Consider the following 17183-nt stretch of genomic DNA (forward strand, 5'->3'; position numbering starts at 1 on the left):
TACTAACTAATATTACTAATAATAATCTACGCATACAATATCATCAGATATTTGGAATAGATTTCATTGTTACATTTTTACAGTTTTTAGTTCGGAACCGATCTTGCTTCGCTTAGTGACAGTTAAACTTTAGCCGGATATGATTCTCGGTTATTATATGAAATGAGTTTTATGTTTCTTGCAGTTTTTTTAAGATGACTCTTTTGTCAGCGTGCGTCTCATTCGAATTTAATTACACGATGGTTGAGATTTCGGTCCGTTACGTCACTGGATAATGATGTGGTTGTGCCAAATATATTAATGACATTGCTCATATTTACTTTTGTCTGCTGTGTGAGGATACTACAAATTTATATATTTTGTGCATAAATTACGACGCAAAATCTTAATTAAAGTTTCTTACGAAGTAAATTCGTAATTACTCTCAGAGATAGTCTTGTGAGACCACAAGGGTAGGTACCACCGCCCTGTCTATTGCCAAGCAGTAATGTGTTCCGTTGAAGGTTTGGACAGCCATTAAATGTACTATAGACTTAGGTCTCACGTCTGCGAGTGGTAGCATTCACCTCTTATAAGCCGGTAGTCTTGTTCACACGTCTACAAAACAACAACAAAAAAATACTACGATAGCTTAACCATCGAGGACCTAACATTATAACTCGGTGTGCTTATAACAAACGATAAACAATTCTAATTAAATAACATCTCTATTCGAAACGCAATAAGATCGTGAATCGTAAAATGAGCACCAGTTATTAAAGCACTGACGGAACAGTGATCTTAGACCACATATCGGAACCCGGGCTCTTGATAGCTACCGGAATTTAATGTGCTAATTTACGATCGCTTTATGTTTTATATAACAGTCCCATCGTTATATAATCAAATAACTATTAAATTAATACGTGAATCAAAAACTTTGTACCTCTTTTTACGAAAATTGCGCGAACGGAGGAGTATGAAATTTCCCACACTTATAGAGAAGGAGCGCAGAATGCTAATATTTTTTAAAGTTACGCTAAAAATATATTAAATCAATAAAAAAAACATTACACACACTACCATGTATGTGCCACAATACATACATACATATAAATATACTCTTTGTTTATTGTCAATTGTCAAACTTTTGTTATTGTTTAGTCTGAGGTCAAATTGAAAATAAAATATTATATTGTTTGTCTTTAATATTATTTATCTACAGTCTAGTTTTGGCGAAATCTGTGATTATATTAACGCAGTTAGTGTTTGACAATAGAATCATAATAATGTTTATAAATAAAATTGCAATTAATTATAGTCGAATTTCGACTACTGCGGGACCACTACTAACTTGAACTTTATTACGCATCTTGAAAGTTGACTTTGAAGTCGCAATTCCATTGTGGTGAGTCTGTCTAAATCTTTAAGCTGGATTTCTCAAATTAGGTAAATAGCTAACTTAAGCGAGATAAATACACTAAAATCTGACTTTATTTTTTGTTAATTCCAACGACTTTTTTTATTTGTGCCGATAAAATATTTGCTATGCAGTATTTATTTGTCGTATGTGTTAAGAACATTATAATTTTAATAATAATAACTGGGAACAAATCACGTACGTTCCATGATTTGTAACAATCGCAAGTCGCAGACGCAAAGTGCAATAATCTATTTTAAGTATAAGTGTGGTATTATTGGCATGGGCACTGTAAATAGTCTGGGCAGTCTTCCTTGCATTGTTGCGCGGTAGGAAGCGCTGGCGATCGCCAACCTATTGTTTCAGTTAATAACGTTAATACCATCGTGATTGCGGGTTATGTAACCGTATATTGTTTCGAATCAACATTTTTGCTTGATGAAGTTGTTACAGCGATACGAACAACGGTATCGCATAACTTTGGTTTGCCCTAAACAGGTCATTACGGATCCTTCCGATCCATTAACGGTGCTTTAGGTACCACAAGCACCGGTCAACCCATAGACACAGCCCACTCAGTTTCTCGCCGATATTCTCAGTGGGTTGCGTTTCCGATCCAGTGGTAGATTCTGCGAAGCACTGCTCTTGCTAGGGCCAGTGTTAGCAACGTTCCCGGTTTGAGCTCCGTGAGCTCACCTACACGTCAAGGAAAAGCTGAAATAGACTCTCAAAGCGATCAGCTGATCAGCATAGGTAGGAGATTAAAAAAAAAACACGTGTAGCAATCGGGGACTGCCGCGGTAAAGCTATTGCATAGCATTTTTTATCAACTTATGCAATTATAATTAGACAATAATCATTTAATATTAAAACCATAGTAAAATAAGACCACGCTGTATAATATATAAACATTAACAAAAGGAAAACATTAACTGTCCCCTTCACTCTCATAAGCTGGACCGCGTGAGAGACAGATGGGCAGACTTTTCATGATGCGCATGTAGTGCGATGTCACGCCGCGCGCTTATTCACAAACACTACACGGAGGCGGAGTGGGAGTGTTAGGTTTTATTTTCGTTACGGAATTTCTTGATTCGGTCGCCGCGCTTAAAGCCCGAGATAAAAGCTATGCAATAGCTTAAAACTTTGGATTGGATCATCGAAACTCAATGGCTTCTTGGGCCAGCATCATGCTCAAGCGAAAAGTCGCTGCTCGAAAATGGGTGCGTATTACATACGCTTTCAGATATTCTTAGTAACATCAATAAATATGTTCACTAGCTTTGTGTTAATATGTATAAAACAATGGTTTTTTGTGGTATGCTGTCGAATCCATTGTCACGGCAGGATAAAAAACTGTCGACTGGATTTATTAAGTAACCATATACGCCTAATTTTTCGCTGCGATGCACACAGATTGATTGCAGATATAAGTTTATTTTTTATTTATCTATCCGACATCTGAATGACAGGTCTCTTTAAGTAATCTGTTTAGTTGCAATTTTTTTTTAATACGTCTCATTTCTGTCGCGAATGGAATTCTTGAGAGTTCACGAGCTTCACATCGAGCTTACATCACAACGAGCAGCGATAGCGGCATTTTGCTTTCAATAAACACCAGAGACCAATAGTTGGACTTTTACTTCATACTCATAAAAAATAACAATCTGCTGGCGCACTGTCGAGTTAGAGTTTTCTCTTTACTCTCTTTTTTCTTTACAACTCTTTTGTTTACAACAATATACTGGTCTATTATTTACAAAACATATTTGAAACGAAACTTGGAGTGAAATAGATTTTGTTTTTTATTTTTCACTAGCTGACCTTGCAGACTTCGTAGTGCCACAACCGATAAAATAAATAAAAGACCTAAGCTTTTGTATAAAATAAACTTAAAACAAACAAAGGAATCCGTCTGACGGGGACACATCAAAATGAGTTTTTTTTTTAATTCCGAGTATTTTCATATTTATATATGGACTTCCACAAATAATTCAAGACCAAAATTAGCTAAATCGGTCCAGCCGTTCTCGAGTTTTAGCGAGACTAACGAACAGCAATTCATTTTTATATATATAGATAGATAGATTACGTAAGATTCCGTTTTCCGAATAGTTACACAACGAAAACTGCCCTCGAATATTCAGGGCGGAAAGCACTTAAATGTGTGTCTAACAAATTTTGGCGCATCTTTTCTCTCATTGTGTGGACACAATAATGATGAAACAGTTCATTGTTCGTATCCAGAAGCTAAGTTTTTGTTATTGTCAAAGGCGCATTATGATAATGGGTTATTTTAGTTAGTTGTGTCGCCAGTATTAAATATGACTTCTTTGTTTCTATCTGGTTTGGTTCGAGTAGAAAACCTAATAAAATAGATAGATATAGAAAAGATCTACTATGACTGTCATATTATTTAAGTTTATTATTCTGCATTCATAAGAAATGCAATTTTCAACTTTAAGCCTAGGTCGGTGAGGCGCAAAATTTATTTGATGACAACAAAAACGATCGAATCTGCTTCTAGTGAGAATCGTTTTGTTTAGTTTTTCTGTCTTGATGTGTCTCTGGGCATTTAGATATTGTTATAAGTCAATTATTCAAAGAAATTCTATCTTCAAACAGTTGCATAGATTATAATTTTCAATTTCTTGATCTACTTCTTGCCTTTATTTCATGTTATAATATGAGATTGGCGCAGTATGTCCTTTTATCATGTTGCAAAGATATTTGGGATGTGTTTTGGGATCGAACGCCTGTCTAACTTCAGGAGGGTCCTTGGGTTATATTTTGATATATCCATTTTTTTCTTATTCTGGCGTTTCTTTGACTGCATCCGTTTTTGTTTCTTCTATGATTTGAATTTTATTACCATAAACATTTACAGGAATATTTTAAATTTTATCATTTGATATTAGATCACATTCTATTCGTTTTTCTTAATAATTTTCAATGAGCATGATGGATCGAATGCCAAGATTTTCAATCGTTTTAGACCGCATCATGAGATTTAGCGGGCTCGGATTTAAGTAAGGCGACTTATCGAAGCCCGTACTGCTCTCTTTGCTTTTGATTGAAAGTGAAAAATAAACGTTATCTCTAAGGACAAGCGCTCGCAAATCCTGCGCGACGCCTCTACTACGATTTGAAAGGATTAAAAGTCTTCCGCGTTCAATTGTCAATGGAACGTAATTTGCAAAACAAAACACGCAAATTGAAAGCGAAAGCGCCGGCCCGTCGGGAGACACCCTTCCTGGCCACTTCATTCATAAATCAAACGAAACAAAGGAACCGAACCGATACTGCTTTGCCATGCAAATCGCATCCTTGACTTCACATCGTAAAGCTTACAGTTCTACGCGAATGTATTTTTGAAACAAAATTGACATAGCCACACGATTCTCGATTTTAAGGTCTATGTTATAAAAGCCTAAATTCGCTAGTTATTTTTTTAGGAACGGTAACGATTTCATGAAAATGTCAAAAAGATGAAAGGTTTTAAATTATTCAGGTGTTTTAGTTTTTTTTTTTTCGCTCTGTGCAAAAAATATGTAACAGAATGCTAAATTAAGGGCTGTCGGAGTTTGAATAATGAAAAATGCAGTGTTTTGTAAATGAAAAACAAAAAATTTTTTGATGAGGATCGAGAGGGTTGCTTTGAAATGTTTACAAAACAAGTTCGAGTTGCTTGGCATTGTTGATCATAGTATTATATAATAAATGAATCCTGTTATCTGCTTCTTGATAAAAAAATGTATGAAAAATATACTGTTCCGAAAGAAATAAAATATTTTGATTTAACAAAAGTTTTCTTACAAACGGAATGAAAATTAAGATTATTTACTAATATTACAAGTTTTTGATTAATGCATCGTTTAGATATATAGAGGTGTGCTATTAGCTGCCGTTGGTGACATACGCCACACTCCATGGGAGCAGTCAGACTCTTACTGGTGGTAGGAGGTCTTGCGAGTCTGCACGGGTAGATACCACTACCCTGTCTATTTCTGCCGTTTCAAACCGAAATGCATCGGTTTGAAAGGCGGAGCAGCCGTAGTTAAAAGTGAGACCTTAGAACTCATGTCTCAAGGTGGGTGGCGGAATTTACGTTGTAGTTGTCTACGGGCTCCGGTAACCACTTAACATCAAATTGGCCGTGAGCTCGTCCCCCAACTAAGCAATAAAAAAAGAAGACGATCTCGCCATTTTCTTCTACTATCACACTGACGCTTAACCCCTGTCACAGTGTCTATTCAGGTATTGTTTTTGCGACATATCAAGCGACGTTAATAAATAAAATAAAGTCCCAACGGTCGACAGAACATAATTTATCAACGTACTGACATCGTCTTATGAACGCAATTTACCCAGGCCTGTACATACAAAGCAATCATTTCGAGGTGATTTCGAGTACATCCTCAAATACTTCCGCCCCCTAAAAAAAACTTCGTTATTTCTTTTCGGAGAGGGAAAATGAGGAATTCTCTCTACGACGACCACTTGACCTCAAAACCATTAAGTTCTCGTAAAAAGAAAGCGAAAAGGCAAACACAGGTGTTTGTGTAGTTTCCGCTGTGGGATTAACGTGCCGCGTGCGGCTCGACTTCAACATTGAGGCGTTTGCAATTGAATTAATATTTTTCACTTAAGAAAGTTTGTTTGTGTTATCTATACCAATATTATAAAGCTGAAGAGTTTGTTTGTTTGAACACGTTAATCTCAGGAACTACTGGTCCGATTTGAAAAATTATGGTGTATAACATCACGCTAAGACTAATACAAGCGGAGCACCAATAAAGAATGTTTCAAAATCGGGGTTATTTTTACCTTTTGAGAGCTTCCGCTGCGTGCGCTGCAGAAACGGTTAAAGTTTCGCTAAAATAATGTATGACAGAATTGTTCCCCTTTAAAAGATCTAAAAAAAAGTCCACGGCAGCAAATGTCTATATGTTAAGGTTGGCTCACTCTAACGTTTTTTATGCTAACCAAATTAGTTCTAAAATAAAGCATTATTTATGAACCATTCCACGCGGACGAAGTCGCGGGCAAAAACTAGTTGATTATAATAAACTTGTCACTGTGTCCTACAACAATGTTCTTTTTTTTCCTACCTAAGCTGATGGTTTTGAGAGATCATTCCAGCGTAACCCTAACAAGTAGGTGAGCTCACTGGGCTTAAACCTGATGCTAACACTAAGCCTCACAAGAGCAGTGCTTTGTAGCATCTATCATGGGATCGGAAACGCGACCCACTGAGAAGATCCGGCGGGAAACTCAGTGGGCTGCGTCTGTGGGCTAATTTACTCGTCGAGCCCTTCGTCGTAAGCGACGGGTTCGACGAGAGGAAATAGGAAATGTTCTTAAGATCACGTCATCGTAGACGAAAGGATAAGATGCCCAGTGCAGTGATATAGAAGGTTGCGTCTAGGCCGACGTTCAAAATCCGTAGACAAGTATAGATTTTTGTAATGAAATACGTACTTATATATGTCGACAAATTACTTCCACGTGTAGGAATAATGTCGTGTAAAAAGAGGTTATTCTTGCAAAAATTCCGCATCCTGCCTATTTCTGTCTCACAACAGTAATGAGTTTCGATTTGAAAGTTGGGACACATATGAGAACATTATCCAGTTGAGACCTAGACTTATGTCTCAAGTGGGTTGACTATGTTGATCGACATTGTCATTGTCATGTTAATACTAGGGGCTCGAGAGTTCTTTCATCCCCTCTAAGTAATAAAAACATGTTAAAGGCATAATAAAAACTACAACATATACTAGCGTGTCATATAAAGATAAATGTCAGTTTTCAATTGTTTTCTTACATTTTCGTCACACATCGTATTATATTTCATCATGTTGCAACTTGAGTTTAAATATGTTCTGCCGGTTGACTAATACATACATATAAGACACCGGTCTGTGGTTGTGACGGCGCTGATCACTAGACACGACACGGAATCAATAAGCAAATAAATTATACTTTGTAACGCGCGAATTTAAGTCTGTCTATCTTACAATAAACTTTCCTCACTGCTTATATTTAAACGAAAACATTTTGATTGAGTAAAAATGTCCTTTTCATTACTGCTAAGCCGGTAAGAGTAACGCCATCTATCGCCGAATAGTCGAACGAATATCGAAGGATCTAGTAGCATCCAGAACGCTCGAAAAGTACAACGCCATCTATTGTCAGATAGTGGAAACATACAATGCTCGATTTTTGTGGAATATTCTCGATGATTCTAGGGATTTCGTCTCGACAATAAAGGGGTTGCAGAGATGGCACGCTGTAAGTCAGTAATCGGAACTACTCGAGGCGAAACAGCGAACAGATCACCTGAAGCGAAGCTGAAGAAGCGAATTGAGAGTTTTAAAGTGTTTGTGAAGTGTTTAATTGTTCTAAGTGCTAATACAGTGTTAACTTGTAATACGGTTAAATTTTATTTATCCCGAACACCACCGCGTAACATTACCATCTAAGGAGAGAGCCTATGTCATGGTCTACCATTGAGGAATGTTGGCACCACTCCTTATTTGAAGAAGGATGGTTATCAAAACTTCATCTTACAAATAAGGTGCATTCTTTTAGGTAAATATTATAAATGAAAAACATACTTATTGCTGCGAAACAACGTCAGTAGTATCCGTGTTGCACATTAAAATCTTAATCAGCTTCCCCGTGAACCGCTATCTATATATACTATATTACTATATATAATATTATAAAGAGGAAAGATTTGTTAGTTTGTATTGAATAGGCTACAAAATTACTGAACCGATTTGAAAAATTCTTTCACTGTTTGGAAGCTACACTATTCCCAAGTGACATAGGCTATAATCTTTTTTGAAAAAAGTTGGGGATCCTTACTAAAACTCAAATAATATAACCCAAGGTGTAAAAAAAATTACCCAAAATATTCTTTACATCGCGTGCCTTGCGACAACTATTGACGATAGAATAAAATAGTGTACTACGTCTTTGTAGAACATATTATCATTTACAAAAAGTGTCGCGACAGCATATGTCTAACTATTATAGTTATGCTGCAATAAGTGTTCTTTTATTTAAAAAAATAAAACAACGTCAAATATCGTTGAAATTTTTGTTAAATACCCGAGCGGAGCCAGAGCGGACTGCTTGTAATAATATAAAGTTAATTGTTCAAAGCTATATCATTTCCCTGTTTCGCACTTAAACAACAACTCGTTTTAATAATTAAGAGCGGGTATTTCGAGCCGTTAGCCGAATGCCCGAGGCCTTTCTTACCATCAATAATTAATCAAAAGATTTAGAATTACCCTGTTTAGGTTCTGAATAAGTCGGTGGCCACGAAGTTTGCGCCTAGGGCTCAGTTTTAAGATCGACCGATCGAACAAGCTATGCTATTTACGAGATTTTGTATGTTTTACTTGTTAAATGGCTGGGTTTTCCTATCTCATGACAGACAGTTAGTTAGTTATGTATTTACGAGCTTTTGCTACCATCAGGCAGGTGGTAGGTATCACCATCCTGTCTGCTAGTGCCGCCAAACATGCCTTCTTCTGTTAGGGGTGGGAGAGTCGGAATGCAATATAACCATCTTCGTCCTTTATTTGACCTTGTGGCTTAAGTAATGTGGCACCGTTCACGTTGGTATGTCTATATACTGTTTATTTTGCCAATCTGTAGCACTGATTTAAATAAAATTATCATATAAGATCTTCTAGTATCTATTCTATATCTATCTAGTATGTACAAACTAGTCTTATTAGAATAATTAATTGTATTTATAATTGAACATATTCTTTTTTAATCTTTAAGTATACCGCTGTTAATTTGTTTCCTTAGATGATTCTTGCCCACTTTGAACTTTTTGTATTTGTAAACTTGTGTACAATAAAGCATAGTCTGCTAATTGTATTTTTTAGTTAAATTGTGATTTATTATGTCTTATTAATTGTGAGGTGCTTTTTCATGTTAGGCAAAACAGTACAGTACTTCGATTTAGACTAATTGGCCAGTTTTCGAATACTAATTTGAACTAAATCATTTTATATGTGATTTATAAGCGATTCGAATAGTAAATAATTCTGAATCGATTGTCGAGCATTACCGCGAAGCCATAAACAGTGCGCGGATGATGTTAAGTTGGACGCACTTTCCCCGGGCGTTAAGTCTCGTGCGAAGATCGCATCAATGAAGGCTTCGAGAGAGCCACTAAGGAACCAAGGGATAAGGGAATAGCGTTTTTTCTTATACTACTAGCTGTCAATGGCGGCTTCGCTCGCATGGCCATAGAAATATGTCAATGTACTGTCCCATGGGAATGAGAAGTTTTTTCGGGATAAAATGTAGCTCATGTCACTTTTGTGGCATAAAATTTTCACATCAATAAAATCACGTCAATTCTTTATTTCAATTTGAAAGATGGTTACCATCAAACACAATTTCACATTTATACTATTAATGGTATGAGCTAATTTATTTGAAATGATCCGGTCGCCTTGTTTTTACCATCGCGCCTCATAATATTTAAAACTACTGCAGTCCTCCACAGTGCGTTTTTCCATGGACCATCCGACTACGATATTAACTTACCCTTATGGTATTTCTTGGCTACCATAAAGTGTACTATGCTAGAATACTCTTCGGTAGACAGCGACTTGGCTGTGCCTCTGGCATTTGGCATACATTAGCGACAGAAAACCACGCAACACTAGATGTGATGTACGCTCGTCCGCCTATTAAGGTAAAAAAGCCATCTAACTTCTTGTCGAACATTTATTTTAGTTGTCATTTCTTTTACCAACGTAAGCTGTAGATGTTATATCTGGGTATCCCTGCAGAAAAAGAACCTACAATTGAATAAATATCTTTCATTGTGGTTAGAAGCCGGTTAAGAACAGTTATCTATATACAATTATTGCTTAATCTTGGTAGACTTTTCTGGTGAAAAGTATAAGGCATTAGTATAGTACTAGCGAGTTCGAAAATGACGTTTTGCCATTAAAAAAAAAATTATCTTCATTTTAATGTCTGTTAAAATTAATGGAAGAAATGTAGAAACAACAGATTTTATACTAAGCATCTGAAAAAAATAAAAAAAATATGTAGACGGTTTCTCTCATAACTTGGGCCACAGCCTAAGAAACCGGTAGCCTGTTCTAGTCCCAACGTACAATATATTCCGAACGATTTATCGCTATTGGAAAATTATTTTTCGATGAAAATCCTCTAACAATATACGAGTAGGAAACTAGTGAGACTTAACCGTTGATCAAAATACATTGTAACAAACATGTTGAAATACTTCAGAACTTGAAAATAGAGGTTGTATGGAAATAGAAAAGATGTAGACTTGTAAAAATCTAACCTTATAATAATACATACCTTGCTTTTTTAATAACTGGAAAGTAATTAGGTGACTTGATGTATTTATATTAGCAAGCTCAAGAATCCAAATGTAAATAAGTTTGGGCTGAATTCAGGACCAATCTTGAATAGACTAATTAGCAGAGAATTGAATTGCAAATTTTTTTGTTCCCATGATTTTTCTGATCTTTAATTTAGATGGTCTCAAAGAAAATTGGTCTTGAAAGAAAACTGCGGTTCAATTAATCGTTATAATTGGCAGTCTGTATTCATTATATTGGCCAAAGTTACGCCAACAAACCTCAATTTCATTTCTTTTCAATAAACTTTTCTTTCGTTAAAAATTGAAAACTAGCATCAGCCTAATATTAATTGTCAAAGAACACAATTTTTTTTACGGTAATTTGTTTAATTTAAAACTAATTTTACGATTTAATCTTGCATTTTTAAATTTCTTCACATTACTTTGGAATTATTCGAATACTTTACAGTTTTCGTGGTCACGCAATAAAATATGCGAGATTAAGCCGTAAAATTGTATTAATTATATCTACGAGTCGCTAAAATAAAATAAAATACGGATACATAATAAGTTTTCCAGCGAGTCGGTATTGCAAAGTTTATATATCTTCAGCTTTAAATTTTATTAGTTTCACATTCTACTCGTAACAACCTTAAAACAAGCAATGAGTTTCAATTTAACTGTCAAACGCCTGTTTGTTGTGCCGACTTGCAAATCAGATTCAGACTAACGGATAAGTAAAATATTTACTGTGATCCCCGATTTGTTCGTGAATTTATCTTTAGTTAAGAACGAGAATTTGTTGGTTCGATTTGATGATAATATTGCATGAAGTTGTCGCTGTGAATGCAATATAAATAACCTTCAATCTGAAACGTATTACTGCTTCACGGTAAAAATAGGCAGGGCGGTGGTACCTACCCGTTTGGACTGGTAGGTTTTTTCGAGCGAATCCTTGATCCAAGTATCCCTGCCTCCAATAGTTGCTAGCATTGACAGGTAGACTGTTGACAGGTAGACTGTTGACAGCTAGACTATTGACACTTCAACAGAAACATAAAATTCAGCCAATTCCAATTTTTATTTTTTTTTATTGCTTAGATGGTTGGACGAGCTCACAGCCCACCTGGTGTTAAGTGGTTACTGGAGCCCATAGACATCTACAATGTAAATGCGCCACCCACCTTGAGATATAAGTTCTAAGGTCTCAGTATAGTTACAACGGCTACCCCACCCTTCAAACCGAAACGCATTACTGCTTCTCGGCAGAAATAGGCGGGGCGGTGGTACCTACCCGTGCGGACTCACAAGAGGTCCTACCACCAGTAACTACGTAAATTATAATTTTGCGGGTTTGATTTTTATTACACGATGTTATCCCTTCACCGTGGAAGTCAATCGTGTACATTTGTTAAGTACGTATTTCATTAGAAAAATCGGTACCCGCTTGCGGAATTCGAACACCGGTGCATCGCTAGATACGAATGCAGCGGACGTTATCCTTTGGGCCACGACGACTTCAACTTAAAGACTTAACTTTGTAATTAAAGGTGCGTTTTATTTGTTATTAGCTTCAACAGTTTAATGTTTTTAATTGAAGTAGGCAGCGGCTTGGCTCTGCTCCTGGCGTTGCTGAAGTCCATGGGCGACGGTAACCACTTACCATCAGGTGGGCCGTACGCTCGTCTTCTTACAAAGGCAATAAAAAAACTTCATTAAGTTCACTCCATTCAAATAGCTGAAGTAGTTTTTTTGTTATGTACTTTTTCCAAATTTTAAACTTAAAATGACTCTCCTGTAAAGTTGTAAAAATGTCGCTTAGACCAAACAAATAGTCTTTCACTCGTCGATATATAGAATAATAAAATAATGTACATTGCGGTTAGTTGTCACAATGTATTCTGCCTATCAACAGTCGCGATTGAAGACCTAATACCTAGTATTCCATAAATCCGAAGCCCCGTTCTATGTTCCTTGACATTAAGTTATACGATTGATAAAATCGACACATAAAATTGTATTGTATCGATATTTTTTTTCCTACTCAATCAGCGTGGCTTATCTCGTTGAATTAATATCGATACTTGGAAGTTTGTCTTCTTGGCTTGCGGTTTTATGTTAATTTGAATCGAGTTTCTTATCGATTTGCAGAGCAGTAGAGTTGTGTTGTGGAAACGTGATAAGTAAGAATGGCTTTTGAAATAATTGTCGAGATAGGTCTTTTGAACATGACAAGAATTACGGTTTAAATAAAGATTTTAGATTCATTAAGTCGTTTTTAGTGTGGATAATAAAAAAATGCATTAATTTATTTTTATGGTTATTATAATTATTATTGTTAAATCGTTGTAGTTTTCGAAATAATAGGCGATATTGAATAATAGGTAATAATTAATTGGTAATAGATTACCTGTAAAAATTCTCAAGTTAATCTATTGTTTAACAACTCTATATAATTATTTTTATTGCTTATGTAGGTTGATGAGCTCACGCCCAATTTGGTGTTAAGTGATTACCGGAGCCCATAGATATCTACCACGTAAATGCCGCCACCCACCATGAGATATGAATTCTAAGGTCTCCTCAGTATAGTTACATCGGCTGCCCTACCTTTCAGCCCGAAACGCATTACCGTTTCACGGCAGAAATAGGCAGGATGGTGGTACCTACCCGTGCGGACTCACAAGACGTCCTACCACCAGTAAAACATATAATACATACGAAGCTTATAATATGCTTATTGTTGAGAAGGCCTATTTTAAGGTTATATAAGGTTAAGGTTATATAAGGAAAGGGTACCTTGATTTTGCCCACTTTATATAATTGACATTTAGGCATCGACCTTGTATGCATATTGGCTTCGATTACCAGTAACACCGACCAAGTGGCCTGTGAGTTCTTTAAATTACCCACAAAAATAAAAATCCACCCTTAAAGCATTCCTAAGTCAATCAATTCTAATCTAGTCTTTTCACATAAACACGGGCGATGCGTGTGAAGGAATTATTCTCGGAGTCGTGACTTTAGAAATTAAAGATTTTCGATATAAATGCGAGCGTGCGGCGGAAACTTTCGACATAAGTACCTACGTAATTACGCGTATTTAGAACTGAAACGTTGTAGGTGCAAATGATTAGTTATTTGATATCACACACATAGACACAGCCCACTGAGTTTCTCGCCGGATCTTCTTAGTGGATCGCGATTCCGATCCAATGATAGATTCAGCGAAGCACTGCTCTTGCTAGGGCTAGGCAATTCTCTCAGGTAGAGCCCGTGAGCTCACTTACCGGTCCGCGGGTAATTGAAACAGGCCTTATTGTTGGTAATAAGGTAGGGAAAAAAGATATTAGACTCTCAGTGGATCGTGATTCCGTACCGATGGTAGATTCAGCGAAGCACTGCTCTTGCTAGGACTAGTGCTATCAAAGCTCTCAGGTAGAGCCCGTGAGCTCACTTACCGGTCCGTGCGTAATTGTAATAGCCCTTTAGGGTTGATACCAGCGATAAGGGTAGGGAAAAAAATTAGGCTAACTCCGTGGCACAGTAACCAGCGGTCCTGACTGCCGGGCCGAGGATCATGGGTTCTATTTCCTCATCCAGCAAACATTCGTGTAACGAACAGATTTGTTTGCTATTTGTCTATCTGTTTCATATCTACATAGTCAAATGTCTTTAAGTGTTATGTAAGTTTAATCAGTTTCTGGTTCCCATAAAGAATCCCAGTTAGGGGCCAAATGACCATGTGTGAATTGTCCCCAATTATTTAATATGAATACGCTTTTATTAGTTTCGTTTCTATGTAAGGATGTAACGGAATCTTTGAACATGACTTCCACCCACCTAAAAACGTCCAATTAATCTGAAATTTAGCACGCTTATCGAGAACATAAAAGCTTTATACCCGAACCCATCTCACTTATCGCTTTTTCGATTAGTGAAAATCATATTAAAAGAATGTTGCATGATTTAGAAGAAATAGCGTAGAAACACACTATGGCAGACATTGACAATGTTTCATACTATTTGAAGATAATTATTATAAAGACAAACAAACTACAAACCACTTTAGATTTGAACATCGACTATTAGCCCTATCAGTCGTATCTTGATGTGTTTTTACATGAATTCTAGGACCAAATATAATTTACAATCAATTTAAAATACTCTCAGCGCGTTGCAGGAAAATCATGCAAGATTCTTCTCATCAAATAGTTATACAGGGCAGAGTGGATTGTATTTGTAAATATAATTAAAGTAACGGATCGATTAACGACCACTGATCTAAAGCAATAAAAATTGTATGTATTTTAGGTAATCATATATATTATTAAAAATGGTGCACGTGTAACTTGGTGCGCCTGAAAGAAGTGAAACTTCTTTTGCTTGAAACTTGTATAGTGGTTTTCTTCATTTTTCATTCTTAAATCAAATTTCTCTTGTAATAGGGATTGCTGTGTATAAGAGATACGACCTAGTTCGCTTTGTCCTATTTCTCTCCGCACGGTTGAGGGGTTCGCGAGACGATCTTTGTATTGTCTCACTCTCGCTCTTCCTAAATTGTATCTTTTCTCTCTAGCCGTAACGAATCTGTCGCGAGTTAAATTTTACTCTCAACGTGCCTACAAAATTTTCACTTCATACACGTGGATATGTGATACTTTGCTTTTGGTGTCGTAAAAAATTCCGTATGATCTTGTTCTCTAGGTTGACTTGTTTTTTCTTTTATTGTGAATATTTCTATTTATTTAAAAAAAAGAAAATATTTGAGAAAAAACAAAAAAAAAAAGAAAACCCGCTGAGTTTGTTTCGCCGGTTCTTCTCAGGACTGTGGCTTTTTTTGGAACCGGTGGTAGAGTTAACATTGTTATTTGTATATTGACATCCAACAAGTGTGTCATACTGACATCTAAGTTGAAATAAATGATTTTGAATTTGAATGTTGAATTTGAATTTGGTCATCCTTCTTGTTTCAGGTTACCAATTGCTATCAGGCAAGTCCTGTAAGGCGGGCAGCGCGATAGGCAAGTGCATGTTCGTGCAGGAGTGCATTAGACAAGGCGGCACCCACACTGGCGTGTGCGTCGACGGCTTCATCTTCGCGTCTTGCTGTCGGTTACCGGAGAAACCAATTAATCTAGAAGGTACTTAATGACTATTTTTGCTTACTATAATTTTCGTAATTACTGGTGGTAGGACCTCTTGTGAGACCGCGCGGGTAGGAACCGCCACCCTGCCTATTTCTGCCGTGAAGCAGTAATGCGTTTCGGTTGGAAGGGTGGGGCAGCCGTTGTAGCTATACTGAGACCCTAGAACTTATATCTCAAGGTAGGTGGAGGCATTTACGTTGTAGATGTCTATGGGCTCCGGTAGCCGCTTAACACTAGGTGGGCCCTGAGCTCTGCCACCAACCTAAGCAATAAAAAAAACGAGTAATCTAATAATAAATATGAGTTGGGCAATATCATCCAGAAGTTCAATAAAAGGTCATTATAGTACGTAGAATTTTGTGTTGGACAAAAAGAGAAAATAACGTTTATTTTGCACTTAATAACACTGTGGTTACTTATTAATTTAACCTTCAGCAAGTTAGGAAGAAATATATTAAAAAAGATAAAATTTTACACACATTTTAAAAAAGAATCGAATATATATTGTTGATGTGAATTAGTCTTATCTACTAGTTGGCAATATGTCATAACGACATGGGACTTGCCTAGTCTTCCAATTTTAATCAAGCCGAAAGTAGTATCTGGATTTTATTACATTTATCTTAGAATAATCCAGTCTGCGAAATAAACATTTTAAATATACTTTTTTAAATTTACAAGTTTACGTATTTACGAGGCCACTTGGTCTATCCGATTCAGTTGAAGCTTTCTAAAGTTGTCATTATTGTTATTTTTACAAGGGATTGTAATTTCTATCCAATTTGATTTTAAGCATTTCCTTTCAGGCACCCATAATCCAGTTACAATCACGGAACGCACGTTTTCAGCGCCATCTAGTAGCACAACTACTACAACCGGGCAAGCTCCATCGTCAACGCAAGCGACGCGGCCCAGTTATCAAACTCAACGGCCGTCGTTCATGACTAAGCCGATAGATGGCGCTCCTACATCTTACGGATACCGGCCACCGGAAATCAACATACCTTCTTTAAGCAATTTAGATACGAGTAGCGAACAAAATAGTGATATAGTTAATAAAATATCATATAACATTGTAAATAAATACCAAAATGTACATAGGCCGAATGGTGATGCGGATGCTAGTCCCCATAACAAGATTTCGTCTAGTCTTAGCATAATACCTGGGGCGAGACCCATGGCTGTTTCTGAGCAACACGCTGAAAACAGTGTTCCTGCAGGTCAGTAAATATTGTTGCTTTCTTTTTGGGTTTAT

General features: G+C 36.5%; 1 protein-coding gene across 2 annotated transcripts in view; it reads left to right on the forward strand.

The window, feature by feature from the left end:
• The window catches only part of LOC101742565 (serine proteinase stubble), a 122214-nt gene that overhangs the window by 98328 nt on the left and 6703 nt on the right, over nt 1-17183 (forward strand). For both annotated transcript variants that reach the window (XM_038019382.2, XM_038019383.2), the window contains exons 4-5: nt 15755-15922; nt 16735-17148. In XM_038019382.2, the coding sequence (XP_037875310.1) occupies nt 15755-15922; nt 16735-17148 (582 nt within the window). The remainder of the gene's footprint in view (nt 1-15754; nt 15923-16734; nt 17149-17183) is intronic.

Source organism: Bombyx mori, chromosome 23, assembly GCF_030269925.1.
Source record: "Bombyx mori chromosome 23, ASM3026992v2".
Taxonomy (NCBI): domain Eukaryota; kingdom Metazoa; phylum Arthropoda; class Insecta; order Lepidoptera; family Bombycidae; genus Bombyx; species Bombyx mori.